We start from the raw sequence: 16,641 nt of genomic DNA on the forward strand, positions 1-16,641 counted from the left end.
GCAGGTCGGTCTCACTCCAGAGTCTGTGTTGGTAACCACTAGCTATTCTGCCCATACCTGAACAGATAGAAGTCACCCACTTACCTCTTGTTTTTTAGTTAGCTTTAACCCAACATGAAATGAAGTAGTAAAACCTGCTGCCCATAAAATATTTAACCTTGTCCAGTTATCTAGGAACCTAGCAGACAGTCACCTTTCATTCTTAACTGCTCCCGGCTAATTTCACTGCCGGATAGAATCTCCAGAAAGAACAGAAGAGGAAAAAAAAGGAGGATGAAACTTAGACCCTGTCCATTTTTTGTATTTGTCCGTATCCTTGGCAGAGGTTCACAGGAAGGGTTAGCCAGTCGTGGCTGAAAAGAGATCTGAAGATTGTTCGGATCTCGGTTTTTCCTCACAGTTATTCTTTCCCTTTCTGATGCCTGACAAATGAGAGCTTTGAAAGGTGGACTTTTCTCTTTGGACACTGTTTAATTAGAGGTTGACTCTGTTGAGAACCCCTCAGATGGAGACCTAAAGCAGTTGTCCCATCCTGTCCCCATTCCCCTTTCTTCCCCTGCAATTTTTGGCTCTGGCTTGAGGGTCTGTGAAAATTCCAAGATGGATACTTTCCTGAGTAGCTATTAGTACAGGGCAGGTACAAAGGTAGACAAAGAAAAAAAGAAACCCCTCAGGCTCACACATGGCTTGAGACCTTGCAGCTGCAGCCAGGCATATCTGATCCCAGGAAAGGTGTAGTCTTAATTCTCTTTCAAACTGGGTCAAGAGTCTGGTGACCCATTCATTTCCTGTGTCTGCAGATCCTCAGATTGAGACTCCTTCTCAAGTTTTTCCCACATGAACACTGAAGATGCATGCACCTAAATGTATATCCCACTCAGATTTAGTCAGCTTGGCTTGGGCTTTCTGCCCTTGCAAGATCTGGTGAATGTTAATGGATTGAAGACCAGAACCCAGTGGGTGGGTGGTGTTTGAATTTTGACTCTAGTGTGCTTTCTTGGTGCTTGCTTCAGGATTAAACTGATAACTGTGCATTGAACTGTTCAGGAGAGTGCCTTTCCTTGGATAGCTAGAAAGTTAGAGGAGGACCTAAGAGATGATCTTAGCTAGCCTTGACCTGATAGAAGAATCCCAGATCCACGTCTTTCAGGCAGTTTTTCTCAACCTCTGCTTAACCACCTATGCCGATGGGAAGCTCATTACCTTACGAGGCTGCCTGTTTCATTGTGGTCAGTTCTGACTGTTCCCAGGTTTTCCTTTCTATTTGAGCCAAAGTGAAATGGTATAGTCAACCAAAATGAACCTAGGCTTGTAGATAAGCTTAACTATAGGTGGATGTTTGCATTGTGAGTGATAGAGGATCATTTTTCTTTGTCCTTTCAGCTACTCAGCAGACAACCAGAGAGGGTCTGGCTTGGCTGGACCCAAAAGATCCAGTGTGGTCAGCCCGAGCCATCCACCACCAGCTCCTCCCATGGGCTCTCTACCAGGCCCCAAACCTGGGTTTGCCCCACCACCTGCCCCTCCACCTCCACCTCCAATGATTGGTGCCCCACCCCCACCGCCACCTGCAGGATTTGGGACTCCAGGGACCCCACCACCACCTTCACCCCCATCATTCCCACCTCACCCCGATTTTGCTGCCCCTCCACCTCCTCCCCCTCCTCCAGCAGTTGACTACCCAACTTTACCACCCCCTCCCTTGTCCCAACCAGCAGGAGGAGCACCTCCCCCTCCGCCACCTCCTCCTCCTCCGGGGCCCCCTCCTCCCCCTTTCAGTGGTGCAGATGGCCAGCCTGCCATGCCACCACCACTTTCTGATGCCCCCAAACCCAAGTCCTCCTTGCCTCCTGTGAGCGATGCCCGCAGCGACCTGCTTTCAGCCATCCGTCAAGGTAAATCCCTGTGGTGGGTCTGGGACCATGGGGCCTTGTCTTTCTAGCTGAGATGACTGATTAGGGGGTCGGTAAGGGGTTCTATGCCCTTCCCAGAGAACAACTTTGATTGGGTGGGAAGAGATTTATACCTCAGGTCTCAGATCACCATGAAGAAAGTCTTTACCCTACAAAAACAGAGATTTAGATTTCTTTCCATCTTGGTTTAAAATAAGAATTCTTAACCTGAAATCTTTGAACCCCTTGGAAATTTATGCTTTGTATGTGTGTGAATTTTTTTCTTGGAGAAGGATCCTCATTTTTCATCAGATTCTCAAAGAGAGTTCTGTACCCCAGAAAAAAATCAAGAATCACTGTCCTAGAGGGTACTTCTTTAGCTGGACTCAGTCACTCCCTGTCCTTCTCCACTTTTCTGCCTTTCATATCCTTCCTCCCTTGCCCCCTTGCCCTCTTTCCCACCCTCTTGTTTCTTGCCATTTTCTCTTACCCCTTTCCCTCTTTTGTCTCCTGCCCTCCCTTCCTCCCTCCCTCCCTGCTCATCTCACCTTCACAGAGCATTTATTCTCTCTGTCAGGGGACCAGGTCTGGTCCCAAGGGGTTATAGTGGTTGTTTCTGTTTGTGATCCTCAGGGAACTTCTAGTCTAAAGGAGACAATCTAGGGCAGCTGGACTCCTTTATAATCAGTGGGATTGGGCAGGCTGAGTGCCTGCTAGATGGGGTATGGTGGCCACTCCCCACATAAAGCCTCGTGAGAAAGTATCATCCTCACCAGCCTAAGGGTATAAGCCAGGAAGAATGGTAGGCTTCCTTTCCAACATACCTGTGGCACCAGTTTCATACAATTTCATCTTTCCTTCTTTTCCTGCTTCCTCCTTTCCCTCTTTGCTTTCCCAGAGGGTCCTTCTTTTTCTCTCTCCTTTCCAATACTCCTCCCATCAATTGCCATTCCCTCTTACTTAGTCCTGGAGGGATTTTGAGGCTGAGGACACACCTTCTCAACCCTTTTCTCTCTCTCTCCCACCAGGCTTTCAGCTGCGCAGGGTTGAGGAGCAGCGGGAGCAAGAGAAGCGGGATGTCGTGGGCAACGATGTGGCCACCATCTTGTCACGTCGCATTGCTGTTGAGTACAGCGACTCAGAGGATGACTCCTCTGAGTTTGATGAGGACGACTGGTCAGATTAACTCTTCCTGCCTGCTGCCCACCTCTTTTTTCTTTCCTTCCTACCTGCCTTCTTTGATGTCTTCTCCAGCCATACCTTGGAAGAAAAAAGGGAGGAACAAAGAATTTCAAGAGGCCAAAGCCTTCCCCGAAGCAACCAAAGATGTATCCAAGGGCTTCCTCCAAATCAACGTGTATTTCCCTTGCCCCCATAGTCAGACCCCTTAGGGCTCCTTGGATTCAGTAGCAAAAATGTTTCCTCCTCCCTTAAACTGCCTGTTGCGTATTGAAGGGAAGGAAAAATCCCAAAGGAGATCCCTTTGATTGGGTTGAGATTGGAGATGGTGCCTTCTCCGAGGAGCCGTTTCCAAACTGGTCTTCTTCCAGTCCTTGCCCTCAGCTGCTTTGAATAATGCCAGCCATCTTCTGTCCTAAAGCAGTGAGAGTGGTCTGCATGACACAGCTGGCCCCTTTCCTGTGCACTGAGAGGGCAAAGCAGGCTGCATGCCCCAGCAACCAGACTACCACGCCCTTCTGCACTGATCTGCTGGGCAGGGCTGCCTTTCACTAAGCCATCTCTATGCCTGGGATGCCCTTTATTCCAGGAGGCATCCAGTCCCTAAAGAATGTCTCACCCCCCTAAGTCCAGAAATGATGCCTTTCTAAAGACAGATTGTTCAGTGCCTCCCTTCCAGCTTCCCTGTTGGTGAATGTGGTGTTCAGGTTTCCCTTAAGTGCTCCTTCCTCACCCCCCGGTGCCTTCAAGTACTGCAGCCCAGTCCTAACCTCTAATACCCGTGACCAAACAAGCCCTGACACACAGGGATCTGGGCCTGTGTTGGCTGTCAGGAGCAAAGCTTAGAGACTTGCAACTGCAGGACTGGAAGGACGGTGGAACTCCGTGGGTCCCTCCCTCTTAAGGATATTGAGGCCTAGAGATAGGAAGTGACTTGCTCAAGGTCACACAGTTGGATGATGACAGAGCTAAAGCCCAGAGTTCCTGATTCCAAGTTACCTGTGCTTTCTGAGACCAAATAGTGGGCACCTGCTGGAGTCTGGGCAGAGCTGTCTTGGCTCGCTGCTACTCCAGACCTCACCATAGGTGGGAGTCCCAGCAGGAGGGCTCAGGGCCTGTGCCAGCCCTGTCATTGCTGCTCAGACCCTAAGAACCTCTCCTGTAATTCTTTGCTGTCCCTCTCCCCCTGCCCCATCACCAGCCAACCACATGGCCTTGGGAGCTGCCTTTCTGGGGACCAGAGGTAGTGAGAGAAGGAAAGGGGTAGCAGCTTTGACAGGTGCTGTTTTCAATTCCTCTGCAACTCCTCCCTCTTTTATTTCCCCAATTTAAGCATAGGTTCTGCCAACTGTACAAACTTCAGTCCCTCAGGCTGGCAGCTACTGCAGGTATCTGCCTAGGGGGGCCTGGCAGCCTTGAGGAGGGCTGAAAGGCAGAAGGACTCTGGGCTTTGTTGCTGGCCCCCCTGCACATGGTGATGTCCCTTCTCCCTCCTCCACCTCTCTCCCAGAGCTAATACACAGGTGCTATTATTCAAAAAAACTGGTGAGCTCTGGCTGACATTGAGGTTCCCTCTCTTCTGCCCTAACTATTATGTAGCCTCTTATGCTGAAATCGGCTTCTCCTGGCTTCTCTGGCTTTCAGAGCCCTGAAACAAAGAGAAACAGGGTCTGTCTCTACCCAGCACAGCAAATGGTTGTAGTAATTGCCAAAGCCCTGTAAACCCCTCTGGCTTGAGGAGAGTGTGTATAATCATGGGTACTGCTGCTGTGCTCTGCTGAATGCTTCCCCTCTGCCTTCGTTCCTTGAACTTGGGGTGTGGGGACTGAGCCTGTAAATGCCAGCTTGCCCTCCTGCCGTGGCTCTCCAGAGCATGCCCCCTCCCTCTCCCCAGATCAGGTGTCTCTGGCACACGGCTGGCACCAGGTTCCACTGCTGAGCATATCAGCCCTGTGTGCCCCCACCTTGCTTCCCAGCCTACACTTTGGAAGCTGAAGGTGCTTTCACCAGAACCCTAAAATGGCTGTTGAAGATGCCCCTGGCTGCAGCCCAGCAGTGGCTGGGAGAGGCAGGCAGAGGGCAGCGGTTCTCCCAAATAGGAGTCCTGGGGCCTGGCCAGGCCAGGGTTTTGGCCTAATGGCTTTGACTAAATTACCCCTTCCCCTCCTTTCCAGAAAAGGGGAAGCCAGCGCCACTTTCTATCATTCTGCTCTGACCTTGAAGGGGGCGGTGTTGGCCTGGCTTCTGGAATGGACAGAGTCCACAGTGGAAAGGGCTGGGGGCAGGAGGAGGTGGGGAGGGGCACTGCCTGTGGAAGGTAGGATTAGATCATTAGCTCAGTGACCTCCTAGGGTTTCGATGTGCTGTGTTCTCATCCTACAGCTGGTTTGGTAATGATCTGCAAGTCCCGGAGAGCAACAGCACAGCTCTGCCTGACGGTCTCATTAAAATCTATGCAGCCAAGCTCGGCGCTTTGTAGCAGGCGGCCTTGCGAAGCCTTCTCAGCTCAGCTCGGTGGCTGGGACCCAGTCAGCCGAGAGGCCCTCTGGGCTCTACTTATGCATATGTGCACCTAAAAAAAAAAAAAAAAAATTCTCTTTAAATCCTTTAAGATGAGAAAGGATTCAATGCAGCTGATTTTGTTTTTGGAATACTGTAATTGTAGAATGCAAAGTTTAGTGATTATTTAAACTGGGCCCATATTGGTAAGAGTAGGAAACAGTGGCCCAGAAGGACCCTTAAGAGCTAAAGCCAAGAAGCTACCTTCCTTCCTGGTCTTCCCAGCCCAGGGGACCTGCCCCCATTCCTGTGGCCCAGGGGGCCACTGTCCAGTCGGCAGTGGCAGAAGCGACTTAAGGCTTTGCCTTGGTCATGAGATGAGTACATTCCAAAGGAGCAGCCAGGGGGAGGGGGCAGGCTTAGCGATCCCTTGGAGGCTGAGAGCAGCTGGCCTAAGCTCAGCTCACCTCCGACGGAAGCTCGAGTGCCCTCAGAAACGACCCTGGCCAATGTCACTGCCGAGCTGAGGTGGTGTTGTCAGGGCTAATGTGAAATCTCTTCCTGTGGCGCTGATCTCTGGCTCTGCAGCGCCAGCTTGGACAGACTGAGGTCTCTGTGGCTTTGGTGACCCTGCTTAGCATTCCCACTGTGTCCCAGCTCTGCTCTTGTACTGCCTCCCACCGCAGCCCCCCTCACCTGACCTCAGGGTGCGGAGAAGGACGGTACCCCAAAGCCAGGAGGACTTTTGCTCATGAGAGATGTCAGGTTTCTTAGGGGGCATCAGGCTTTGAGCTCTGCTGGGGTCTTGCAGACTTGAGAGCAGGTGTCACACAAAGTTGTGCCTCATTCTGTGTCTCCTGCCATGTTCACTTTACCAGTGCCTCCGTGAGGGCTAGGGAACAATTTTTTTATTGTATTAACTTTATTCAGTTCGTTTACTTGAGAAACTAACCAATTTTTGCTTTCTGTCTAGAATGATGTACATGTAGGAGAGTGAGCTGTAATGCTCCCTAAGTGCCTTGTTTTCTCTGATATAAATATATTTATAAGGACATATTCCAGTGGGTTCTTCGGTGAGTTTGCCACCTCAATATTTTAGGGAGTAGGCATGTATGTAGTGGGGATACAGTCTGAAAACAGCTCGCTTTCCATGAAGGATGGGAAAGGAGCTTCAGTTGGGGGTCTGAGCAGTGGGGTTAAGCCAAGCCCCTAAAGTGACCCTGAGGTTGCTGCCTTTCTTCTTCTTCCTTTGTTCTCAGGCCCTTAGAAGCACACCCAACTTTTTTTTAAAGCCCTGTGGCTCTAAGCCTGGTCTAATTCCTTGCCAGGCTTGTGTGTATACCACATTTGTGCCCTAGTGTTCTTAAGGTTCCATGTAACTATTTTATGTATACACATGAATACTTAAATGCCAACATTTTAAACAATTTGATAAAGTCTTTTTAGCCGCTCAGCCACCTCTGGTGTATTGTTTTTAGTGGGAGAAGAAACTAGAAGCGGGCAATATTGGTAGCCACAGGTGGTGAGCAGGGCTTGGGAGGGAGGTCCTGTGTGGTTGGGCTTAAGGGCAGGGGGCCTGTGGGTCTGGATGGTGCGATGTGTGCAGGAGGTGGAAACCATTTGGGTTTAGGAAGAGGTGGGAGACCTAGAGGCCTAGATCCCCAGGCCCTCTCAGCTGGCTGAGGATGGGGGTGTGGTAGGGTGAGGGGGGGAGTGGGAGACAAGCTGCTGGCAACTCCTTGCAAGAGGCGGGAAAGGAGCACAGGCTGAATACTGATGCTGTCTCCCAACATCTGGCCAGCATCTTGTCTGCCTCTAAGACTCAGGCAACTTACCTTAAATAGAAGGACTTACAATGGAATCCGATAAAACATTTAGGCTGCTGCACGCCCCCTCTCCTGCCTGGGGAAGACCGAGGGGGCTGGGTTTATATCCTGACCCGAAAAAATGACCTACCCAGGAAGCAACGGTTGTTCCAAGCACAGCTGCTGCGGGTAACTGTCCCTGGGGGTAATTTATGAGCAGACACCCAGTTCCGGGCCCAGCAGACGCCTCGGGGCGGCCCCCGGGAGAGGGGCGGGAGCAGGGTTGGTGACTCTGCCGGTCACGCCTGCTGTTTGAGAGAGTCACCCACTGGCGTCCCAGGAGAGGGGGCAGAAGTTTTGAATTGTCAGCAACTGCTGCGCCAGCCGCTCTGAGCTCATCGCTGGAGGTGGGGATGCAGGGGAGGGGGGTGCCGAGCCGGCTTGCCCTGGCGGAGCCCCTTCCCTCCACCCTCCTGTGTTTAGTCAGCACTTGGCTTCCCAGTGACTGACAGGCAGCCAGACGCCCGCCCTGGAAGAAGACAAAATGGTGGTGTCAGGAGCCGCCCTTACTGGGGAATTGGAGGGAAGGAATGTGTTTCTGGGAAGCAGAAGGCTTGAGCTTGAATTCCTGCTCTGCCACTTGGGAGCTGTGACCCTGTGCAAGTCGCTTCACCTCTTTGGGCTGATCCTAAGAAGAATGAGCATTTATTGAGCGCCCACCACCTGCCAAAGACTGTATATACTTAATCATGTGAGACAAGGGTCCTGGTTCCCCATCTGACACACAGGAAAGCAGGTTCAGAGAGGTTGCTTGAGTTCCTAAGATCACATAGCTGACTAGAAGCAGAACCATGATTCAAAGGGGTTTCTCAAGCCAGAGTCTGTGCTATTTCCACCATGCAATTTAAACAGATTTGAGTCCCTCCATCTAGAATCCTGGTCTTTAGTGCCATAGGGGGTATGTTAAAGGTTTGCAATTCTTGTCTACCCCACCCCCTGCTGCCCAGTTTTACAGGTGCAGTAACTGGTGATGGTTATTTTTGCTCTTGAATCAGACAAGTTTGACAGAGGATCCAAGTATCCTAGACCTTTAGAGCTGGAAGTGTGCCTACACCTCAGCCATCTGGAACAAAGTGGGTTCCCTGGATATGGGCTGGGGCTTCACACAGACACTGTCCAGTATACACATACCTAACTTGTGTGCGCACACATACACAGACATGTATATGTGCAAAAGAAGCCTGCATGTATGAGTGGGCACACATGACCAGGCCTGGGACAGATATATTACACAGACCCCTGTCCTATGCAGACAAGGACACCAGCCAGCACACTGTTACAGGAACACACACAGTCATAGGTAAACATCTCACACAAAGTCCTCAGAAGCCACCTCTCCCTCTTCCTGTCCTCAGTGTCAGTTCCTTACTGTCCCCTCCTGGCTGCGCAGTGGCCAGAACACCTGGCACTATTTCCTGTAAGTCCTGCTCTAGGGTGATTGTCAGCTACTTCCCTCCTAGATCATGAGGCTGGGAGCAGTCTCGTGTGCTCCCGATGGACTGCCCCTCAACCCCAGGAAATGTGGGTGTGTGGAGGGGTTTCGAAGTGGTTAAGTACTCAGCTGCTAACTGAAAGGTTGGTGGTTCAAATCCACCCACATGCACCTCAAAGAAAGGCCTGGTGATCTGTTTGCAAATTACCACAGCCATTCAATAGCCCTATGGAGCCCAGTTGTACTCTGACACACACGGGATCATGATGAGTTGGAATCAACAGCAACTGCTTTGTTTTTTTTTTTTAAGAGGAAGTTCAGAAGCTTGAAAGTTAAAAACAGCACCCAAAGGAATCTCATGGTAGAATTGTTAATACCATGACAGGAGGGCAGGTAATACTTGGGGCAAGAGCTCATACACAGACGCTCATCCCACCTCAGCAGGCAGCCACCGTTGCCCTTACCTAAGGAACTGGTCCGTGTGTCCACCACCAGTGTGTGTGTACACAGAGGCTCGCGTTCTGCGTACATATTTAAAGAGGAGCAGACTTACTGGCTCAGAAGGCAGAGGGCAGGTCTTCTAGCCACCACCTTGCTGCTCTCTCTCTGGCCTCAGTTTTCTCATCTATACAATAAGGACTTAACTGTGAGAATGTATGCAGCCCCTCCACTCTGATATCCCACCATCTTGAGAACTAGCACCTCTTTCCAGATGTGTGTGCCTGAGTAAAGCACATCCATAAGCATGACCCTGTAGACTCCTCAGGACAGTCCTGGGAGGACTTCCAAGACAGAACTTTTCAGTCCTATTTTACAGATGAGGAAAGAAGGCACAGAGAGGCATAGCAACTCGTTCAAAGTCACACGGCAAGTTGGCAACAAACATAGAGATAGAAACCTGTTCTTCCCGATGCCCCAGGCTGCCTACCAGAAAGCAAGGGCCCTGTGGGCTTGGGTCCAGAGCTGAGGAGACGGGAACTGCAGGGGTAAAGTCAGAAGCTCTGCCCTTTTGTCTGGGAGCCCCTATGGCTGCCTGAAGGCTTGCGGGGAGTCAAAGGAGATCCTAGGGGTAGGCATTGGTATGGTGGCTGGAAAAGGGCAACTTGGAACTTGGATGGGTCCCCCACCACCACCGGTAGACTAAGCGTACCTCAAGCTTCATTATGCAAAGCCAGAGGCAGGCTAAAGGGGGTTCTCCCTAGCCTGTGTAGCTTGTTCAGCAGGGCACGTACACGTGAGTGGTGTGTGCATGCATGTCTGGAATCCATGTGTATGCACTCACATGTAGTTACATGTTCATGCATCCCTGCAAGTACATTTAGGAATATTCCTAGGCATGTATAGTACGCAAGTGTAGGCATGTATAGTATGAAGTGTGTGTGCTTGCAAATCTGCATGTATGTGACTGCATTTGTGTGTTTAGATGAAGAGTTTGCACATGTGCATGTACGTATATGAATGGTGTCTGCGCATCTGGCAGGTGCATTTATACACATTTAAGATTTTGCTTGCATGCATGAGGGGTGTGTTCATGAGTGTCCTTGGGAATGTGCAGATGTTCACATGCATTTATTTGTGTGCAGAGGTGGGGTGGAACATGTCCACACATGACTGGTATGTGTAAATGTGTGTGCAGAGATGGCTTCATGTGACTGTACACACGAATTGTCAGAGTGCCCTGCCAGGAGAATATGATGTCATTGTCCCCTAGCCCTGGTGTAAGGGGTGCCCTGCCTGGTTCCAGCCACGGTGCTACCCACACTGGGCTCACAGCAGCCCCATCCCCACAGCTGCACACACGCTATTCCCCAGACCCATCCTGTGTGGCCAATTTGCAGCCTCTCGCTCCCAGCTCCCAAGAAGGCCCGCAGCAAAGTCAAGGGGCTGGTGGCCAATTAGTGAGGGGGTTAATCAGGGATCTGGGGACCCCTAGGGGGTGGGAAGCCAAAGGCAAAAGCTAGAGTTGGCAGGAATATGAGCTGCCTGTCACGAGGCAGGGAGGGGGCGGAGGACAGGCAGAGGAGGCTGAGCCAGCCCGTTGGTACTGAAAGCCAAGGGTCGACCTGTGAATTCATGGTTGCTGAGCCCTGACTGGAGTGGGGAGCATGTGTGAGTGCTGTACACTCTGTGTGAAAGGGATGTACATGCATTCAATCGATGAATGTGCTCCTGCATGCAAATGTGTGCACATGAATATGGACACCGTCTGTACAGACTTGACGTTTTGTGCCATGTATCTGTGCATGTGCAGTGGTGTGCAAATGGGTCTGGTTATGCACGCGTGTCTGGATCTGTGTGCACGTATGCATACACAAGGGTATCTTAGTTATTAGTGCTGCTATAACAGAAATACCACAAATGGGAGACTTTAACAAACGGAAGTTTATTTTCTCACAGTATAGGAGGCTAGAAGTCCGAATTCAGGGTGCTGGCTCTATGGGAAGGTTTCTCTCTGTTGGCTGTGGAGAAAGGTCCTTGTCTCTGAGCTTCTGCTCCTGGGTGATCTTCATGTGCCTTGGCATTTCTCTTCCCCTGTCTCAGCTTTTAAATCTCTTTTATATCTCAAAAGAGATTGACTCAAGAACACCCTACACTAATCCTGTCTCATTAGCATAACAAAGACAACCCATTCCCAAATGGGATTATAACCACAGGCATAGAGGTTAGGATTTACAGTACATATTTTGGGGGAACACAATTCAATCTATAACAGAAGGTTAGTCTGTGTCTCTGTGTATACATGTGTGTGCAAGGGCATGTACATTTAAGTATGTGCTCCTGCATGCAAATGTGCTCATGAAATTGACACTCTACGTACACATGTGCACAGGTGTGTGTGCACCAGTGTACAGATAAACCTGGGTGTACATGCATGTCTGGATGTGTGTGTCTCTGAACAGAGGCCTGGACCCCCGTGCATATGCATGTGTGTGTCCGTGTGCACGTGCCCACATGCACACAGGTCTTAGCACGCAGGGAGCTGGGAGATGCAGGCTGGTGGTCTCCAGGCTCCAGTAGAGAATCTGACAGACGAGCCTTGCCGCAGCCCCTGGCCCCAGGAGCCTGTTTTCCAGCCTGTGGAAGCTGTGAGCCTGTGAACTCATATTAATAGTTGCTGTCTCCTCACTTAACTGCAGGGAAAGGCGGTCATGGCCCCAGAGGGGGAGGGAGTGGAGGCTCAGCATTCGGGGCTGCTCCCCCTCACCCACGCAGGACCTGGAAAGAGAGGGAGGGCCCCACCCCCATTGCAGGCTGACCCCTGCGGGAAAGCAGGCCTCTCAGCCTCCACCCACCTCAGGGAGCCCCCACTGCCCAGCTCGCCTTCCTGGGCCTCTACAGCTGGATGGAATCAGGCATGGGGGTTGGAAAACTGGTCGAGGCAGAGAGGCTGGGAGGCTTCACTGCCATTCCCTGCCCCTCCATGCACATGCACACATGCACATGCGCACACACAACGCACGCACAGGCGCACACGCGCGCACGCACGCACGCACAGGCACTGGGTGCCGAGCAGCCCCAGGCTGAACACTAGAGGGTTCTGAGGCTGAGAGAGACATAGGAGGCTTCAGGCTGAGAGGGGGAGACACAATCCAGCCTTCAGGGACCCTCAATCTGAGGCAAAAGACATGACCCTGCCCTCAAAGTCCCTCAGCGTGAGGGAGGAGAGAAAGCCCAGCTATCATGAGTTCCCAGTCTGAGAGGGGAGACATCAGCTTGTATTGAGGAGCCCCTAGTTCTTAGGAAAGAGAAACAGACTTCTTTCAGGGGCCTTCAGTTTGAGGAAAGCGACACGTCCCTTTCCTCAGGGACCCTCAGTTGCAGGGGGTGACGCACAGCACTGCCTTCAGGGGCCACCATTCTGAGGAGGGAGGCAAGACTTCTCTATAAATGTTCAGAGTGCATGCCCTGGTGGTGCAACGTGTAAGCATTCAGCTGCTAACCAAAAGGTTGGTGGTTGCAACCCACCCTGCAGCTCCACGGAAGAAAGATCTGGCGATCTGCCTACAGCCAAGAAAACCCAATGAGCAGTTCTTCTCAGTCACATGGGGTCGCTATGAGTCAGAAATTGACAGCACCTAACAACATTGTTAAGAAGTCCCTCGGTGGTACAGTTAAGCACTCAGCTACTAACTGAAAGATTGGTGGTTTGAACCCACCCAGAGGTGTTTTGGAAGAAAGGCCTGGAGATCTGCTTCCAAAAGGTCACAGACTTTAAAACCCTACGGAGTGCAGTTCTATTCTGCACACATGCAGTTGCCAGCTGGTTTGGTTTTTTGGTTTGTTATTATTAAAAAGTCCCTGGGTGGCACAAATGGTTTGCACTAGACTATTAACCTAAAGGTTGGTGGTTCTAACCCACCCAGTGGCACCATGGAAGAAAGTCCTGGTGATCTACTTCCAAAAGGTCACAGCCATTGAAAACCTATGGAGTACAGTTCTACTTTGAAATACATTGAGTTGTCATGAGGTCATGAGTTGGAACTGACAGCAACTGTGGTTTGTTTTAATTATTTTTAAGGGAACTGACATGCTGGCATGCTTTGGGCATATACTATGTGAAAGCACTTTGACATACGTCATCTCGTTTGGACCCACAACTACAACTATTACCCCCGTTTAACATAAGGAAACTGAGGCTCAAGAGGTGCAGTGTCCTGCCAAGTTGCCAAGGTAACCAGGGCCATGCTCTGTGGGACTCCAAGGCTTGGTGCAGCCTTCACAGCAGGATGGAGTGTCGGGAGCTTTGCTTTCTTGTTTCATCAGTTTCAAAGCCCCAGACTAGCTAATGTGGGCAAGAGGTGGGCATCCTCATCCAAAAAGGGTCCAGCACCCTGGTTCCTGTCCCCAGAGGGAGTGGGACCTTTGTCAGGCAGTGCCCAGGTATGAGACCCTCAGAGTGCATGCCTCCAACATGTCAGGAATTGGCATCCTGGATGTGTCACCCGCCAGCCACACTCCATCCTGGGGCTCCAACCCTCAGGTCTGGCCTAACCCTCCCCTTCCAGGTTCTCCCCTACCAGACCCCATTCCACCTCTCCACACACACATACGGAAACATATTTATCACAAAATCATCTTTTATTGAGGGCTAGGTTGGGGACAGGAATGGGGAATGCACTGGGGGCCATACCCTGGTTGGCAGAGGGGCCAGGTGTTGGTTTGCACCCCACCTCCTCTAGGGCACCACAGGGTGAGGCCTGGCCCCCAGGCCATGGCTGTGGCGCTGGATGCCAGGCTCTAGTGGAGTTGAGGGTCCCAGCTGCCTGGCCGGGTTGCAGTTTCCTCCAAACGGCCACCAGAGGGCAGCCGGCCCCAGCACAGAGGGATTCTCGGTTGCTCAGGTGATGGCTTCTTAAAAAAATAAAAAACCAGAGGCTGGTGTGTTCCCCCTGCGAACCCGAGGGGGCGGGCCGGGGGAGAAGGCTCTGGTTTCTATGATCTCTTTTGATAAAAAATAAGCAAAAATAATGACAAAATACGTGGTTTCTCTTTCTCCCTTTTCCCCCTTTAGGAACTGAGGTCAGAAATGGGGGCGTGGGGACTGAGGGTACCCTGGTGTGGCCTGGATTTCAAGGTGTGGTCTCTTTTTTCCCCTTCCCACCCATAAATAAATAAATAAATAAATAACAAATACTCTCTTTGTATGTGCATATATATATAAATCTTTCTTTCTCTTATCTAGGCAACTGTGTGACTGACCTCTCTGACTCTCAAGCTCAGAAACTCAAAAGTAAAGTGACATGGTCAAGGTCAAGATTGGGGGGGGCGGTCAGGAACCTGGAATGGCACTGTAAAACACCCAGCATTCTGGATCTCCAAGCCAGCTGAGCTGTGGGACGTTTCTGAGTGGAACCCTGACAGCCTGAACATTCAAGAACCACGGCACCAGCTGGGCCCCACAGGGATCTGAACAAAATCTGGAAACACCCAACGTCCTAGAACTCCAGAACCAGCTGGGTCTTGGGGGTGTGGAGTTGGGGATTTGGAACAAAGCCCTGGAGGACATAACATTCTGGAATTCTGTAGTGATCCAGGCTGAAGGGTCACCAGGATGCAATTAGACGTCACTGGGGGAGCGAGATCGGAAGGGCATCTTGGAAGAGGAACAGCAGCAGCAGACAGCCCACAGCACCTTCTGCACATCCTGGTTGCGGAAGGCATAGATGATGGGGTTGATCATGGAGTTGTAGGTAGCGGGGAGCAAGGTGAGATAGGTGTAGAGGGGCAGTGAGTGGGCATCCCCCAGCAGGCAGTAGACGGTGAAGGGCAGCCAGCAGGCGGCAAAGGCGCCAAGCACCACGGCCAGTGTGGCAATGCCCTTCCGGGTGGCCACGTAGTGGGAAGCGGGCAGAAGGTGCCGCTGGAGGGCAATCTGCTGGGCATGGCGGCAGACGATACGGCAGATCTGGGCATAGAGCTGCAGCATGATGCCAAACACCATGAAGAAGGCCACAGCCAAGACCACCAGATGGTTCTTGGAGAGTGGACGCACCACGCCACACGTGGCTGGGGCATCCAAGCAGTTCCAGGCCAGCACCGGTAGCAGCCCCAGGCCCACTGCACCCCCCCACACTAGGGCCAACATCACGTAGGTCCGTGTCACTGTTGTCTCTGAGTAGTAGGTGAGGGCATTGTACAGAGACAGGTAGCGGTCGACAGTGATAGCCAGTAGGCTGCCGATGCTGGCAGTGAAGGCCATGGCCAACATGCCAACCAGCACCAGGCTCATCTCCACTGAGCCAATGCAGAAGACAGCTGCGAAGTGTAGGACGAGGCCCAGGCCTGCCAGGAGGTCTGCCACGGCGAGGCTGCCCACCAGCAGGAACATCGGGGCACGGAAGGCGGGAGTGCCCACAATGATGGCCACCACCAGAGCATTCTCGCAGGACACCAGGGTGCCTGAGATGCACAGTACCACGTCCCAGGCGCTGGGCGAGGGCAGAGGTGCACCTGGGCCTGTGGGCCCCTCCACGGAGCCCATGCTGCTCCCATTCACATTGCCTGGGCCAGCTGAGAGCCAGGCCAGGGGGCTTCCTGCACCCCACATCATGGTACCTGCAGGAGAAGGGCCCTGTGAGAGACCGGTGGGGTTGGGGGCTGGGTGCAGGGGCCTGGAGTGAGTGTGGTGCGCCTCAGGGTACCTGGTGGGAGTCTCTCCTCAGCATGACAGTGTCCTTGACCCATTCATGCCCTGCGCTTCTTCCAGGACATCTTTGTCCTCTCCAATGCCCCTAGGCCTCTAAGCAGCGGTCTCTTTTCCTGGAGGGGTCCCTGTCCTGGGTCTCTTCACCCTCCCTTCCGAATCCCTGGGTTCTGCAGGCCTCTTTTGCCAGCTGTCTCTCCCACATGTGTGAAAAGAGAACCAGATAAGGGGCTACCTTGAGTGGATAGGGACCCATAGGATCCTGGAGCTACCTGGAAAGGCCCACAACTGGGGGAGGGGAACACATCTTGAAAGTGAGGGCAGCTTTGTCCCTTCCCATCCGGGAGGATGACGCTCTGTTTCTGAGGCTCGCCAGACCCCTCACGATTGTCGGTACTGTCAGCTCCAGGCTCCGCCTCCAGGGAATGCGCGAGAAGCTACAGCCAGCCCCCACCCCGGACTCCTGGAGTAACAACACCTGGGAAGTCAGCCTCCACCTCCCCGGCCCAGACTTGTGTACCCGGTCAGACCCTCTTCCTGTCTAAACCACTAGGTCCCCGGAACAGACACCCCCTGCTGGAAGCCTGTTTCCCAGATCAGACCCTCCTTCTGCCCGGACATCTGGATCTT

At 52.1% G+C, this 16,641-nt stretch overlaps 2 protein-coding genes across 4 annotated transcripts in view; one reads left to right on the forward strand and one right to left on the reverse strand.

Moving 5' to 3' along the window:
• WASF2 (WASP family member 2) overlaps positions 1-5,664 on the forward strand; it is a 71,486-nt gene extending 65,822 nt beyond the window's left edge. For 2 of the 3 annotated variants that reach the window (XM_023732076.1, XM_023732075.1), the window contains 2 exons: positions 1,384-1,895; positions 2,921-5,663. In XM_023732076.1, the coding sequence (XP_023587844.1) occupies positions 1,384-1,895; positions 2,921-3,078 (670 nt within the window). In that variant the 3' untranslated portion in view covers positions 3,079-5,663. Of the gene's footprint in view, positions 1-1,383; positions 1,896-2,920 lie in introns of all 3 variants that reach the window. The other variant, XM_004377058.3, reaches the window with a different exon arrangement.
• Positions 5,665-13,927: 8,263 nt separating this feature from the next.
• GPR3 (G protein-coupled receptor 3) lies at positions 13,928-15,978 on the reverse strand. Its single transcript, XM_004377060.1, has one exon. The coding sequence runs from the start codon at positions 15,916-15,918 to the stop codon at positions 14,926-14,928; it is 993 nt and encodes a 330-aa protein (XP_004377117.1). The 5' UTR covers positions 15,919-15,978; the 3' UTR covers positions 13,928-14,925.
• Positions 15,979-16,641: the final 663 nt, after the last annotated feature.

Source organism: Trichechus manatus, unplaced genomic scaffold (genome assembly GCF_000243295.1).
Source record: "Trichechus manatus latirostris isolate Lorelei unplaced genomic scaffold, TriManLat1.0 scaffold00048, whole genome shotgun sequence".
Lineage (NCBI taxonomy): Eukaryota > Metazoa > Chordata > Mammalia > Sirenia > Trichechidae > Trichechus > Trichechus manatus.